The following is a 17,415-nucleotide window of genomic DNA, read 5'->3' as shown; positions in this document are numbered from 1 at the left end:
TCAATAATGTGTCCGTCAGTAGTTTTTATGTTTCTAGTAGATTCTATGTTGGGGGAAAAAAACTTCTTAAAAGTGAAATGATTTCTGTAAATCCAGTGATCAAATGCTGTGTGGGTCTCAGTTTTCAGTGTGCAATTCCACAAACCTGGAAGACCTTGAACATATATAAGCAGTAGGATATTTTTTTTAGAAATGAGCATTTAAAAAGATGAAAGAGAGAATCAATCAATTCTGAATAATTTATTGCCATCGTGTGAATAATATGTAATCATGTAATCAATCGAAAAGTAACAGTACGAGTATTTTAAAATGTAATATATTCTAATTACAAGTACTTCATTTTTGGAATCTGATTACATAATCCAGTTACAGTTACTACCCAGCACTGCCAGAGGGCGATCTGCCATTAAAAGTTCAAGGCATTTCCTTTGAATTAAATGTTTAATTAACAATCAGTTTTGCAAGAATCATCTGTCGTCATATTGAACATTTTTGTAATTTTTTTTTTACAAAATGAAAGGGGAGCTATACCTGAACAGTCACATTCAAGCACCATGTTACATACAGAGGCTTTATCTCACTTTCTTCAGAACAGACTATGTAGAAAATGCTGGCTTACGAAATAGCCAATAACATCAATAGACAAAATGTCTGATAACAAGCTTAACAGAATATTTCCCTCTGTTTTCGGTTTCACAATGTCAGTTTTCACAATCTCTCTCTCTCTAAAAAAAACAAAAAACAAATAAATAAATTCTAATGATAACAGCAATTTGTATGTAAAATGCCAAAAAATTATGTGAAAAATACAGTTATTTACAAAAATGATATAATCTTATGGTGAGACAGTCGGCAGATGTAGCCCATTAACCTTAGGATGAAACCTGAGGTAATTCCTTAGTCTCTGGATTTTTGGTTCTGGATTATATCACTAAATTGACTCAACACGTCAATAATTCTAACAGGAAATTTCCAAGGGAAAAACATTCACATTTTATACAATGTAAGATATAAAACATTTGCTACATCCTGTACATATTTTTCTCCTTTACATCCCAGCTTACTGGTGCTGAAATTTACTTAAATATATTATAATCTTGAAAACTGTCTCTGTACAGCTATAGTTTTGATTCATTTGACCCTATTTCTGAATAGTATATTTTTTTCCATGGATACTTAACCGAAATACTTAGCCATAAAAATAGTGCTAATAATCTATTTATTATCTTTCAAATACGCTTACTAGTAGATTGCTACATTCTACCAATCTATATTTCCAAAAATAGAATTGTTTTTTCCACTTTTCACTCTTAAATGTTCATTTAAATCTTAAATTTCACAGTTGATATTCAGTTTCTGTATGGCTGTTAGATGAGGAAATCTTTTTAGAATGTACATAAAATGTTCATATGTCAATGTCTTCCATTAATAATGGTAATACAGAGGTGGAAGATTATTATCAGTTGGAACACTTTCCTTAAACGAAAACACCCAAAAGACAAGAGACGGAAACCAAAAGGATTCAGGCAAACATGAAACGCTTTCATTAAAAAACAATATTCCGGATTGAAATGTGAGGATATTGCTGTCATTGTCTCTGTCAGCTGGTAGGGGGCAGTAGAGGTGAGTACAGGAGCCTCTAGACCTGAGTGGAGTATGATCTTGTGAGAGAGGGTCTAGGGCGAGCGCAGGTAGAATATTCTGAAGGCATGTCTAGACTGCGCTGGAGATGGAGCGACGTGAGTGGATAAGGACATCGGGAGGGGCGGGGGCCAGGTATGGCTGATGGTCATGTGATGCCTGTGTACAAAACCCCTGGAACCTGTGGAGCATAGAAAACAAAGCGTTTCTGAAAGAGTGTGAGAGGGAGAGAACAGGGTCATTTTGGCAATACTGGGTCAAAAATGGGACGAACCCAGCTAGATTGTTTTGACCCAGCTGGGTTCCGATAAACGTCTGACCCAACTCAAACTATTGTTTAAAAATAACTACTGTTGGGTTAAAATGGGTTGCACATTAAAATCATTTTAACATGTGAAATGACTACAGGAACAACACAAGCAACAGTAATAATCAAAAGGGGAATTGTATTAAGTAAGAACACCTAGAACAGGACAAAAATATAGGCAAAAGTAAAAACAATGTGTACAATGGGTAGTGTGTGAGAAAATGGCAAAGAAAAATATATAGCTTATACAGTTAAATAAAGTTGCAATTTATACTATTAAACTATACTTTATACAATTCTTGTTTTTTTTATGGAATGTTGCAGCATTTATTATAAATGATTTATCGGTGCACATTATTGTTTTAATTTATGTGCCCGCGTAATCTTTAATCAAAATGACTTCCCCTCCCTCTGGTGGGACATGAGGGCAGGACAACCTGTCATTCACATGACATCACAGCAATAGCTAACCACAACCATCCAACAATCCAATCAATTCCCCATGGATAAAAATCAAGTCCCGCCCTACATTTTTTTCTGGATTAAGAGGCCCTTTCACAGGAAGAAAATACAAACGTAACTTCTGCTTCATGCTGACTTTAAGACTAAATGTGACCAGTTATAATTTTTTAATGCTTTTAATGTAAAATAGTCCAACTATGGCCAAAGCCTCAGGCTTTGAGTGCTACCAAGAAACACTGAAAACTTGTAATAAACACTAAACAGTGAGCATAAACGGTGTATTATACTGAATCAATAGGATTAAAGTGTTTTTAAAGTGCCCCTATTATGCTATTTTAAAGGTTCCTAATTTTGTTTTAGAGGTCTTTTACAATAGGTTTACACGCATCCAATGTAAAAAAAAAAAAGAATAAATAAAAAAAAACTTTAATTTTCTCATACATTGCAGCATCATCCTTTTTCTCACAAAGTCTGAAACGGTTCAATCAAGGATCCAGTCTCTCAAAACTCCTCCTTTCTGAGAGCCTACTCTGCTCTGATTGGTCAGACGGCCCAGTCTATTGTGATTGGTCTACTGCTAACAGCGCGTTTCAGAAACGAAAGATACATTACCATATCTGAATTTCAACTCTAGTCTAGAGCAAGTGGCAACCTCCCCCAGTTTCTCTTGAAGCCAATAGAGACAGAGCGTATTTAGGTCACGCCCACACCGGGGGGATCCAATCCAACGCTCTTCATTGACTTTGCATTGCTTGAGGCTGCCTCCTTGTCATTTCGGACTTATAACAAAAACAGAACAATGTCTAAAAGCGAATATGTGACAAAGTGTACAGCAAACAAGCTAAAAAACACAGAAATAAGTTTTTATAAGCTGTCAACCCAAAAAAACGAGCGTTTAAGGAGACAAAAGTGGATAAAGGCAATAAAACGTGAAGCTTCAGCAGGAAGAATGGGAACATGTTGGGATCCTGACACTCAGTATGCCTATGTGTGCAGTAAACATTTAGTCAAATATCCAAATGTCAGTTTTATATATTATATTTCCTGTCGCCGATTACGTTCCCCTCCAGTGGGCGTAGTTCTCAATGTAATATAACGTGTCGTGCTCTGTCTCAATGGCCTGTATCCACTTTTGTGTCCTTTCCAAGCTCGTTTTTTGGGGCAACAGCTTATAAAAACTTTTTTTGGTTCTGTTTTTGGTTTTTGGTTCTGGGTTATGTTTAGCTTGTTTGCTGTACACTTTGTCACATATGCGCTTTTAGACATTGTTCTGTTTTTTGTTATAAGTCCGAAATGACAAGAAGGCAGCCTCACACAATGCAAAGTCAATGGAGAGCGTTTGATTGTTTTCCCCTCCGGTGGGCGTGGTCTTCAGATTATGACGTGTCGCTCTGTCTCTATACGGAAGTGACTTAAACTGCAATTCATCGACTGGCCGCTAGGGACAGGCTCCAGAAGGGAGCAGAATCTCATTGAGCTCCATGTTAAAATGGCCAACTTTACAGCAGAAAAAAACATGTTTACAGCCTGGTACAAATTGTGGTTTTGGTCTATACGGATAATTTTGCCCTTCATGACAACTGTGAGGGGGTTAATTTTTTTTACAACTCATTCGTTTACATTATATAAAGCCTTAAAAGTTCTGCATAATTAAGGGCTTGGCCACTTTGAGGGGTGGATTATCACTTGTCTGCTGTCTGTTAGTCTTCACGTCACCTCAGCTCCAGCCACGTCCCGCCTTTTTGCCCATTTTCTGTTATCCAGGAGTGACGCGTGATAACGCGCCACCAAGATGGCAACGGCTTCAAAACCACTCCTCAGAATCCTATGGGTGACGTCACGGACACTACGTCCATATCATTTTACAGTCTATGGTCTAGAGTCTTCCTCAGTACACAGTGATACTAACAGTAACGATGGCATTGATGTGGCGAGGGAGGAGTGGTAAAGCGGAGTCTGCAACGGGAGAGCGAGTGCAGAGATGACCGGTAAGAAGTGGGTCTAGTGCATGATAACTAACACCTGTCTCTGATTCTAGTAACTGGCGGAAAGACAATATATAAGACACCAGCAGAACTGGGTGGACAGAGATAGGCGTACCTGTGTTCAGTCAAGCTGAATGAAAGTTCTTTGAGTTGATGTGATCTGGAAGCATGAGTTTTTGAGTTGCTTAATAAATACATGTGAAAAGTATTCTCATCCTTTAACCTTATCACAGTCGGTTTTACTGTCTCAATTCCAGTGCATGTCCTCATACTTTGGAAGAGCATGCAAAGTGGATTCGCATTGCAGAAAATAGCGTCTTCTTGACATGTCGACAACACGACATGTTGCTACAACATGTCACTTCTCAGCTAAAACTACAGTGTTTGAGGGTCAAAGTAGACATTGTTCACAGGCAGCCAATGAAGACCATAGGCTGGCATTATGCACATTTGTTACAAACCTACATAGATATGTATGAGACTGGAATTGCTGATGACTTGTTTTGGCAGTTCAGAATCGATTCTGTCTTTTAAGAGACAATCGTGCATTTTGATCTTTGAAATTTTGCAGACCTTTTACATTCTCAAACCGCTATATTACACACTGCATAATATTCGAAAAAACATAACAGTGGCACTTCAATCACTCCTCTCAAGTCCCTTTCCGGCTTTATCAGCTACCGCTCATCAGTCACTGGTCAACGTTCAAGTGAAAGAAGACACTCCGACAAAACCTTCCAGTTTTAAAAGAACACACTCCTCTGGCAGTTTCGAAGATCTCTCTCCGCTTTGATTAGTTTTCTTCTATATTCCTCTCATGAGCGCATGGATATAGATAGGCGAAGTTTAACTTGAACCGTTTGAAATTGCATGATGTGCAATAGGTTATACACCAATCAGGCATAACATTATGATGAAGTGAATAACACTGATTATCTCTTCATCATGCCACCTGTTAGTGGGTGGGATATATTAGGCAGCAAGTGAACATTTTGTCCTCAAGGTTAGAAGACTGGGTCAGAGCATCTCCAAAACTGCAGTTAGTCATCAGTATCTATCAAAAGTGGTCCAAGGAAGGAACAGTGGTGAACCAGCGACAGGGTCATGGTCGGCCAAGGCTCTTTGAGGCACATGAGGAGTGAAGACTGGCCTGTGTGGTCCGATCAAACAGACAAGCAACTGTAGCTCAAATTGCTCAAGAAGTTAATGCTGGTTCTGATAGAAAGATGTCAGAATACACAGTGCATCGCAGGTTGTTGCATATGGGGATGTATAGCTGCAGACCAGTCAGGGTGCCCATGCTGACCCCTGTCCACTGCCGAAAGTGCCAACAGTGGGCACATGAGCATAAGAACGGGTCCACAGAGAAATGGAATAAGGTGGCCTGATGAATCACGTTTTCTTTCACATTACGCGGATGGCTGGGTGCTTGTGTGTCACTTACCTGGGGAACACATGGCACCAGGATGTACTATGGGAAGCTATGTGATGCTATGCAGCACTATGTGATGCTTTAGTTTAGGCAATGTTCTGCTGAGAAACCTTGGGTCCTGCCATCCATGTGGATGTTACTTTGACATGGACCATCTACCTAAGCATTGTTGCAGACCATGTCATCCTTTCATGGAAACGGTATTGCCTGGTGGCTGTGGCTACTTTCAGCAGGATAATGCGCCGTGCCACAAAGCAAAAATGGTTCAGAAATGGTTTGAGGAGCACATTGTGTTGACTTGGCCTCCAAATTCCCCGGATCTCAATCCAGTCGAGCATCTGTGGGATGTGCTGAACAAACAAGTCCGATCCATGGAGGCCCCACCTCACAAATTACAGGACTTAAAGGATCTGCTGCTAACATCTTGGTGCCAGAGAAACCACAGCACACCTTCAGGGGTCTATTGGAGTCCATGCCTCGATGGGTCAGGGCAGTTTTGGCAGCAAAAGGGGGACCAACACAAGGAAGTTATTAGGTCATAATGTTATGCCTGATTGGTGCATATAGATTATGTGTGTTTTCGCAAGTGATATCAGGAGGCAACATAATACGCACATGGCGACAGGGAGATGACGTCAGTGCGTAAATCAAGTTATCCCTCCCACTTCTGCTAGTTTTACTGAGATTTCTTATCCTGTGTGAATTGGCCATTAATATTACAGACGTCCTGTGGTAAAATTAAATTACTCCATCTACCCATGTAAAACGAATCCGCTCCGAATAGGGTTAAATTGGGTCAAATCAACCCAGTTTCTTCACACAACACACTCAACCCAGCGTTTAAGCTGAAAAAATAACCCAGTGTTTTTTAAAGTGTATGATCCAATTATTCGTGGCTATTTAAAAACCACAAGTATGTGGGCAGCAGACCTGATTCAGTTGAAGAATAGACACATTATTATACAGTACAGTTAGCAGTTAGATTTCCAACACTTCCCCTCCCTATCCTGGTGTCCAATGCACCCACCCATCACCCCTTACCTGAGGGCCACTTAACTTTTCGAGTGGACTCTCTACGCAGGGCATGGCCACCATGGGCATGTTGAGCGAGGGCTCCGGGCGCGGAGGGTGCACAGGGGGCGGTAAGGGGGGCAGAAAAGACTGGGTCTGCTTGAAGTTATTGATCACACATGTGACCTAGAGGTGAACCAAGAGGAGGAGGTTAATAACGACAACAAAAATGTGCAAGGCATTTATTTACTGTATGACAACGCAGGATTAAGGCTTTATGTCGAGAGCATGTTCAGCCTTGGCATGGTTGTGATTGTACTAAGAGGATGAAGGATGCAGTCTAAAGCCAGTGGATTAGCTGCAGACTTATTAAACATCTGAGTACTAGTATTAGCTGTTAAACAGGTATGTGTTCAGAGTAATGACCTGTTTCACATGCATTGTGTGAGACATACATGTATTACAATTCACATTCTATCTATCTTAAATAGTATGCAAGGATGTGTGCAATTTAGATCTTAGTTTGTTGAGTATAGTATTATTTCAGGCTGGGTTTTCTGGCATTCTTTTTGATATTGTTCACAAAACCTTGTACAATCAAAGTGGAAAGGTTTGTGATGGATTTAAATCATTGTAGAACAAATTATGCATGTAACAAAGGTGCAGTTTACTGATGTCTGTTATCTTATTGCATGCTCAAAATTATTACACTACCGTTCAAAAGTTTGCGGTTGGTAAGAGTTTTTTAAAATGTTTTTGACAGAAGTCTCTTACACTCACCAAGGCTGTATTTATTTGATGAGTAAAAACAGTAATATTGTGAAGTATTATTACAATTTAAAATAACTGTTTTCCATTTGAATACATTTTAAAATATAATTTATTCTTGTTATGGCAAAGCTGAATTTTAAGCATCTTTACTTCAGTCTTCAGTGTCACACAATCCTTCAGAAATCATTCTAATATGCTGATATGGTGCTTGAGAAACATGTTATATTATTATCAGTGTTGAAAAAAGTTGTGCTGCTTGATATTTTTGTAGAAACTGTTACATTTGTTTCAAGATTCTTTGATCAATAGAAAGATTAAAAGAACAGCATTTATTTGAAATAGAAATCTTATATAACATAATAAATGTTACTCTCACTTTTGACAATTTAATTGTCAATTTAATGCTTCCTTGCTGAATACAAATGATTAATATCTTTAAAAATACCAAAACTTTTGAATGGTAGTGTATCTATTTTTGAATTGGCATGAATTCTTTAACTGAAGAATACATTGAACAGTCTGGCTGCGGCCTATGTATGTTCTGGTCTCAAAGGTTGGCAGATTCTCACCAGAAAAGCAGCGATAGCTCCTCCAGTGAGATATCCAGCTAGGACATCAGACCAGTGGTTACGGTACTCAGCTACACGCACGATGCCCACCAGAACAGCCAATGAGACGAGAGTCAGACAGAGAGTGGGTTTGGTCAGCCTTGTGCCTTTAGTCTTCCATACCAGAGTTACATACATCTGCAGAAACACAAAAATAACCATTAGTCTGCATAAACACACATATTTCACTCAGCTGTATACAATACAATGTAACATTATGCAACATACAACAAAGACCCCGTTTCGAATCCCGCTCGGAGTAGGTCGAGTAGGATCGGCTACATTTGGTGCCGTGACCCGGATGGGAGCAAGGTTTAGGGGGTGAGTATAACGGACGTAGGCCGGTAAGAGCTGTGTGTAAAACTCACTCCCCTGATCTTAAGAGGTGTGCTAGCGACTGCGGTCTTTAGTGTCCTTGTTCCCGTGTCCGCCTCCCACGTCGGAGACACCGGTTCGAGTCCCGCTTGGAGCGGGTCAAGAAGAACCAGTAACATTTGGTGCCATGACCTGGACGTAGGCTAGTAAGAGCTGTGTGTGTAAACCTCACTCCTCTGATCTCAAGGTCAGGTCGAGCAAGACCGGTTACATTTGATGCCGTGACCCGGCTGGAAGTGAGGTTTAGGGGGTGAGTGTAATGGACGTAGGCCCTGCGCTCTAGAGTCGCTCTAGCGACTGAAGCTAGAGGCTGTCTTGTTAAGGCGCCTGCCTCCCATGCCCGAGACCCCAGTTCGAATCCCGCTAGGAGCAAGATGGTCAAGAAGGACCAGTTACACTTCTCACAGTTCAACACCTCATAGAAACATAGATTTATCCATGCATAATACTCTTGTGTCTAATAATTTGCCAACTAAGCTGTGCCCATTCTATCCTTTTATTTGTTTTTACTTCAAGAAATCTGCCTGAAGGCCAGCAGCAGCATCCTAGAGTCTTCTCTGCTCTGTTGCAGGAGTTTATTGTGTGCTGCTCAATGAAGCTTCAAGCTGTTTCTCAAACTAGAGACTCTAATGTACTCCTTGTCTTGATGTCTGGGTCGTCCACTTTTCTTTGTGCTCGGTAGATCGAGTAGTCTATGGAATAGACTTCATCCCTTAAAAGAACAACACTAATAGGGCTAATAGGTTTCTAGAGAGACTTGTTTGTTTTTGGCCCTTTTAAACCAAAAATTTGACTTGAAGCTTGAAAGTATACACTGATTTACAAGATATACAATACTCTACAATTCAGCAAGTGCAAAAGAATCTGCACTGCCATCTCCACACTTCATTAAAGCAGCATAATCATTCTCAAGTGTGCTAATAATAGGAAAAAGACCCTGAGTACCGAATCAACACATTATGCTAATTTCTTAAGGATTATATAACACAAAGTTTCCTTAGTACACTGGATTAATGGCTGCTGAAAATGGGGCTTTGCAATCACATCATAAAAGATAATTCATTTTAAAATATCGAAAAACAGAAAGCCGTTATTTCAAAGAGTAATAATCATGTTCACAATATTACTGCTTTGCTGTATATTGATTAATTAAATGCTAAATTGGTAAATAGAATGTTAATTTCCTTTCCTTAAAAATGTATTGGGTTTTGGCATCACAGAAAAACATTTAACTTTAAAATTATCTAAAAATATTAAACGGTTATTTTAATCATTCATAATTACAATATTATGTTTTTTATGTGTTTTTTGATTCATTAAATGCCACACTTGGTGAATATAATTATTAATTTCTTTCAAAAACAAAAATTTTGTTTTTGATTTGATTTTTGATTTTGTTTTATGAGCTAAAAACTTTTGTTAATAAAAAAAAAAATTAATAATTATTTACTATATTACATTTTCATTGTATTTTAATTCATTAAATGCTACATTAGTGAATATAATTATGTCTTAAGAAATGATACTGTAAACTGGGTTTTGCTATCATGGCAAAAATAAATAAACAGTTATTTAAACATAAATTATTATTTGCTATACTATGTTTTTATTGTGTTTTGATTAAATAAATGCTACATTTGTGAATTATGAATTTCTTTCAAAAACATAAAATGTCTTAAGAAATTATAAACTGCAGATCAGAATCCACAACACAAAGCTGACGAGTCAGATAGGCTGGTCATTTCAGCAGGGCCATGAGCAGATATTCTGAATCATCATGGCACAGGATCTAGATGAATAAGTGGCAGCTCTGTCATCACTGCTGAAGGAGAGGTGACAGTGTTTTCTTCATATGCTGTCATGTTTGATGTCTTGTCCTGGCTGTACTTACCACCGTATAGACAGCGGAGTACATACTCAGTGCTGCGTCCTTCGAGGGGAAAGATTTGCGGGCAGTGGTGATGAGGTAAGGGTTGCCGGTGCACGCTCGCCGCTCTGTGATGTATTGCAGCGGTGAATGGCAGCCCAGTGCTGTGTAGTTTGGGCGGCATGTAGACAGGAAGTGAGGTGTCTGGTTTCCTGTCACTACCTGCCCTGCATTGGCAAAGATGGTGGTGGTAAAGAGGCCAAAAGAATACACACCTAAGAACAAGAGGAACAGGGGGGAAACATGCCAAAATTAACATTTCATCAGCCACTTGATTTTAACTTTTGATGATTTTTACATGCTGGCCATTTAGAGTAGTTTGATACACTACCGTTTAAAAGTTTGGAGGCAGTAAGATTCTTTTTTTTTTTTTTTTCATAAAGTATGCATTAAATTGATCAAAAGTGACAGTAAAAACATTTAGACCTGTAGAACCCTATCATACACCTGGTGCAATGCGATGCCAAGTGTTTTTTGCTAGTTTCAGCCCGACGCAGTTATCATTTTCACGTCCAGCGCCACGTTGTTTAAATAGCAAATGCACTCACGCCCATCTGTTCGCCCATGGGCGTGCTGGTCTGGAAACGAGGTGTGTTCAGGCGCATTGTTGCTATTTTGAGGCAACGGAACGACTGCACCCTTAACCAACAAAACCTGGTCTAAAGTCAATAGCGCAGTATTTTTTGTGTTATTTAAAGGGCACGTTAGTAATATGTGCCTATAGGCGAATGCACAACGCGCATACACTCTGCTTATTACACACACAGGGACGCGCAGCAGCACATTTGTAAATATAAAAAAAGAAAAGGATTCCTCTCCGGAGAAGCGTTCAGACTTTCCGCTCGCAAATTCTGCCATGTAAATAGTGAATCCGCCATGGTGCAAGCGCAAATGGCTTTTAAAGGGAATGGGAGACTTTGATTGGTTTATTGCACGTAAAGTGGATTTGTACACGCCCTAAGTGCACCTGCGCCATGCGCTTCAGACCATGCACTCAGATCATTAAAATAGGGCCCGTAATGTTACAAAATATTTTTATTTCAAATAAATGCTGTTCTTTTGAACTTTCTATTCATCGAAGAATCCTGAACAAAATGTATTACTGTTTCCACAAATAAATATTAAAGAGCACCTATCATGGAATTTTGAAATGTACCTTTCATGTAGTGTGTAACATAGATCTAAGTGAACAAAAACATCCTGCATAGTTTGAAATATGACAGTGCACCGTATATATAGTTATTTTCTTTCAAAAGTAAGAGTCGACTCTGAGTCATTTTTAAGAATCGTTAGAAGACCGAAGCTTTTTCTCTGACTAGATGACGTCAACTTGTCAAGTTATTTGAATTTGAAAAGTCATTAGAGAGTCTCACTAAACTGTAGTAGACCATTTGTCACGATCACCAGTGAGAGTGCCCCGTGGTTACCACCAGAGGGCACTCCACCCCGGACTGTCACTCCATCACAAACTACATTTCCCATAACTCACTGCTCCTCGTCATCCCTGATTACATGCACCTGTGTCTCATTACCCTGTTTACCTCACCCTATATAAACTTGGTTATCTCAGTCATTTATTGCGAAGTCTTGTTAGTTGTATCACTGCATTTCTGAGCGTTTTCTCTGGTTTCTTGCCTCTTGGTTTTGGATTACTTGCCCGTTCCGTGGATTACCCTTTTGCCTGTCTCTCCTGTCTTGTTTTCCTGTTTGGACTGCTTGCCTGTGTATGACTACGATTGTGGATTAACCTTTCAATAAAGCTGCGTTTGGATTCTCAACCTTTGTCTCTCGGAGCGGTTACGTTACACCATTAGGCTTAGGGTTAGGTTTAGTAGAAAAAGTTACTGATAGTCAGTAGAATGTCTAAAGTAAACCATTAAAATAAAGTGTTACCAAAAATCTGACCAACCCCAAATTTTGTAACTGTATAGTGTAAGGTGCTTCACGCATACACACAGACGCATTTCCAAAATGCCAGAAAAGAAGTAGTAACGTGCCAGGAAAAGTTTGATTTTATATGGAAGATTACCGTTTGAATAAGAACCCAAGAAGCAAAGAAAAGTTGAAGCATTGCTTACCAAGAAAGCGGACAATGCGTCTCAGCAGCGGGTTGAAATAGCAGCAGTCAGCCGTAACAATCGTCTTCTCCTGTGTGGCCTCAGGTTTAGTGAAGAAGGATGCAAGCTCCCCCACCAGTATCTGCAGGAGACAGGAGCGGGAATGAGATTTCTCAGGTGCATATAGCTTACAGAGAACAGCGCTTAGGGGGAACCACAATATTTATTTTCCCTTAAACTGATTAAACTGATTGCCAAATGTACAAGGCAACATTTGTCATTGTCAAGACTCATGTTCCAGTTCCAGAATTTACATTAAATTTATGAGAATGATAGAATCTCATTTTCAATCCCATGAATGTATAAATGCTAAATGTATACCAGCACAGCTGAGACATGTTATTTATATAACGTTATTATATGTTCAATGTGCCCGAATGAGACGTCAATCATAAAATATGAATCCTCACAGATTGGAAATCAACACTACATGGACATGCTGACATGCTGAAATAAAAGTGTCCATGATAAAGAAAATATTTTTACAACTCTAGTTGAAAATGTGTTCTTAGAAATATAAAGGGCTATCTTTAATATGGTCTTATATGGTTTTGACAATCTTTTTTTTTAATCAATATATTTATTATTTTCATATAAACAATTTACAGAATACGTTCAGTATAGAAGTAGACAATCTTTTCTAACCACCCTACCATCCCTATCCCTCCCCTCAATAGACAGAACACTCAAATAGACAATTATTCATATATTCAATAAATTTGCCCCAAATCTTTTCAAACATTGATGGTTTTTTTTGTGTTTTTTGTTTTTTTTCCAGATTAAACATTATTTTTTTCAACAGGAACGTAGGACGAAAGTTCTCTAAGCCATAAAACATGATTGGGTGATTTTCTTCTGATTTCCATTGTATGCTATACAGTTCTTCGCTGCTATCAGAGCCATCTTAACAAAGCGTAAATTCTTTCTTTGATCAAGTTGGAGGACCGATTCATCTCCCAATAAACATACATTTCTGATTAAATGAAAGCTTAACATTAATAATCTTATCAATAGTTTGTATTATATTTTCCCAATAAGTTTCTAGTTCTGAACAAGTCCAAAACAATAATGTACCAACCTCTGTTTTACATCTAGGACAACTGTCTGAATATGAATAACTAATCTTGTGTAATCTTTCAGGTGTATAATATACCCTGTGTATAATATTTAACTGTATTAATCTGTGCCTCACTGTATGAAAATGTTAGAAATGTTTTACAGATGTATTCCCAGGAATCTTGCACAGAGGTACATTCCAGATCTTTTTCCCATAGTCTAGAAGATAATACATCCTCCCCATACAAGTCAATGAAGTTGGTATACATATAGGACACAAAACCTTTGGACCCTTTTTTCTCTCTTATAATAGTGTCTATTGAGAGTGAGGAGAGGGGCCTTAAATGACCACCTGGTAATGTAGTAATATAATGCCTCACCAGAAAATATTTCAAAATGTTTAACAGGAAGAGAAAACTTTGTTCTCAATAGTTCAAATGTCATTAGTGTGTCGTCCTCAACACTTGAATACCCTGATTATACCAGTATTGTGTAATCCCATCTCTTAGTACCTCAGGAAGAGCCGGGTTGCAATGAAATGGAGTATTGTTATATACTGGTAATAGCCATTTACATTTTTTTTTTTTATCTCAAACCCCAATTTACATGTATGTCTAATGAATGGGTTATCAACCTCCTTTGTAACACAAGTCAGGGGATGAATAAAGCCTTATATAAAGGAATTTCTCCTGCGTGGTATTTTTCAGTTTTTATCCATGCAGGTGGAAGGTTTTGACAATCTTGAATTTTTCAGTTTTGAAAACCTCATTCTTGGAGGTTTAATCACATGTGGTATAACCATCAGGTAAAAAGTCCCATACTTCTTTATACAGTTTTGAAATGTATTTAAAGTTTATTTAAAAGTATTTGTACAAATATCATGAATTAGCCTATTAATTCATAAATAATATGGTAACACTTGTTCTCATTTGTTAACGTTAGTAAATGTATTAACATGAACTAACAATGAGCAATAGATTTGTTACAGTATTGATCTTTACTAATGTTAGTTAATAAAAATCCAGCTGTTCATTGTTTGTTCATGTTAGTTGCATTATCTAATGTTAACAACTTTTGATTTTAAATGTTGAAATTAACATTATCTATCTATTTCCTCGCAAACGTTTTTTTTTCTTCTTTTTTTTTTTTTAAGTTGCCAGCCACTATCAGCATTTTTGATAATTTTCACAAAAAATGTCATGGCCCTCAGAATATTTTGTTGTATGAATATCTGAACATGCAATATATCAAAATAATAATTTGTTCTTTTAAACAAAACAACAACTGTTTTATTCTAGCTTCATGCATTCTTTTTTTTATCAACACTTGAATATGGGTAGTTTCATAAAAAAAGCAACATTTTGATTACGTTTTTGTCAAAGACTGCATCTGGATCGGATTCAGAACGATGATCAAAAAACAGATGGAGAAGAGTCCATCAACACCTCAAATGTTTGCACAGTCCTGTAGCTCTGGGTCAACATTTCATTCAGTAACATTAGTTTTTATTTATAAGCTGTTTAATGTTGGTGATCACATTATTTTACATATGCATATGAATACATAATATAGCTTGTTTCTGCATCTTCTTCACACTTTCAGAAGATGTGTCATAACGCCCCCTAACATAACAGTGAAAACACATAAACCCAGAAAATTTTCATAAATGACAGACAATTCCGTGTTTGGCGGGGAAAGAGTTAAAAATGATTAATAAATGCTGTAGAAGTATTGTTCATTCTTAGTTCATGTTAACTAGTAGTTTACTATGTAACCTTATTATATGCTCCCCTCCTGTCATGAAACTGCTCTGAAACACACGGGTTGAGGATCCAAAGGCTGTCGTTTATCAGGGTAATCCAGAATCGTAAATCCATATAACAAGCACAAAGTCAAAAAAAAAAAAAAGAGTCAAAACCATAAACACAGGAAACCAGAATAGCGCTAAGAATAGCAGTGTGACAACAAACAAGACTTTGCAAAGAATGACAGAAAACACCTGACTTAAAGGAATAGTTCACCCAAAAATGAAAATTAGCCCATAATTTACTCACCCTCAAGTCATCCTAGGTGTATATGACATTCTTCTTTCAGACGAATAAAATCTGAGGTATATTACAGAAATCCAGGCTAATCCAAGAATTTGAATTGGATTCATAGTTGCTCTGTTTTTGAAGTCCATAAAAAGTGCATCTGTCCATCAAATAACTGCTCCACTCGGCTCTGGGGTGTTAATAAAGGCATCGAATCGATGCGCTTGTGTAAGAAAAATATCCATATTTAAAACTTTATCAAGTAAACTTTCGGCCGACGCCTTCCCTGTTCAATTTATGACAAAATTGTTGAAAGTTCCCCTGCCGATCGAAAGACTAACGCGACCAGGTACGCTCGTCATGACGTCACGTACGCATCTTGAGTTTCACTGTCAACATTCAACACTTTTCCAAGGAAATCCATCGGCTGGAACTCTACTAGATAAAGTTTTAAATATGAATATTTTTCTTACACAAATGCGTCGATTCGCTTCAGAAGGCCTTTATTAACACTCCAGAGCCGTGTTGAGCAGTTATTTGATGGACAGATGCACTTTTTATGGACTTCAAAAACAGAGCAACTATGAATCCAATTCAAATTCTTGGATTAGCCTGGACTTTTGTAATATACCTCAGATTTTATTCATCTGAAAGAAGAATGTCATATACACCTAGGATGACTCGAGGGTGAGTATATTATGGCTTATTTTCATTTTTGGGTGAACTATCATTTTAAGGCAAGACACCCCAGGTGAATAGAGTAAAAAAAAATTACTAATAGATATCACCATACTTCCCCAGTTGATTGATTACATTAAGAATTCCAAAAATCTTTTGTATTACAAGTTTTCTGAAATGGTATGTTTAAATATGCAAACTAGTTGTTATCTAATTAAATATGCACTAATTTGAATAAATTCCTAGAACAAAAATCTGAACTTTGAATGAAGTCAGGTTCAAAATTCTTGGTCTTTTTTGACATATTAGAGTCAAAGGTTTTTACAGAGGGGAGATTGGATATCTCTTTTTATCACTCCATAAATCTGAAATTACTGTCAACAGCCAGAAAAAAGTTAATTTTCACAAGTTTTTTAGGAATAAAATGTATAAAATCAAATTATATATATACTTGTGAAAATTAACTTTTTTTCTGGCTGTTGACAGTACATATATTATATATGAACAAAACCCTCTGTAAAAACCTACAGAATATAGATAGGAACAAAACTGTAAAGTTTGGTGTATGTATTAGGTACTGAAGTTAGAGATTTCTGGCAGTGCATGCAGGAGAAAAACTCACTTTGAGAAAATGTCCTTTAAAGATATGTATTGTAATTTAAATCTACAGACGCCAATAGATAAAGTGCTATAAAAAATGCACTTAAAAGTATAATTTTGGATGTTTCTTTTCCACTATCTAAAAAAAAAAAAAAAAAAAAAAAAAAAAACACATTATGAAAAGCCAAAAAGCACAAAATCTCAAAATTGACAGATGGATGGAAAAATAATATTTTTGCCTGTAGTGTCTCACCTTAAATAGGCAGAGCTAACGAAATAATGACGCACAGGTGGAAGTGATCAAAAAGTCCAGACAATGGGTGATGGGAATTGAAGTTCATGATGGGAAAGCAAGGGAGCAAACTTAGCAAACTTAGTTTTAATTTCCGAAATTAAAAACATGTTCATTATA

At 37.5% G+C, this 17,415-nt stretch overlaps 1 protein-coding gene across 1 annotated transcript; it reads right to left on the bottom strand.

Moving 5' to 3' along the window:
* Positions 1-233: 233 nt before the first annotated feature.
* Positions 234-13,927, bottom strand: plppr2b (phospholipid phosphatase related 2b; the record flags this gene model as incomplete). Its single annotated transcript, XM_079840037.1, has 6 exons — positions 234-1,822; positions 6,869-7,024; positions 8,179-8,355; positions 10,484-10,734; positions 12,598-12,718; positions 13,856-13,927. 6 exons carry the CDS (start codon positions 13,925-13,927, stop codon positions 1,790-1,792), a joined length of 810 nt encoding a protein of 269 aa, XP_079696163.1. The 3' UTR covers positions 234-1,789.
* Positions 13,928-17,415: the final 3,488 nt, after the last annotated feature.

This window comes from Gobio gobio (genome assembly GCF_949357685.1).
Source record: "Gobio gobio genome assembly, chromosome: 17".
NCBI classification, from domain to species: domain Eukaryota; kingdom Metazoa; phylum Chordata; class Actinopteri; order Cypriniformes; family Gobionidae; genus Gobio; species Gobio gobio.
This window is presented reverse-complemented; position numbering and strand designations above follow the sequence as displayed.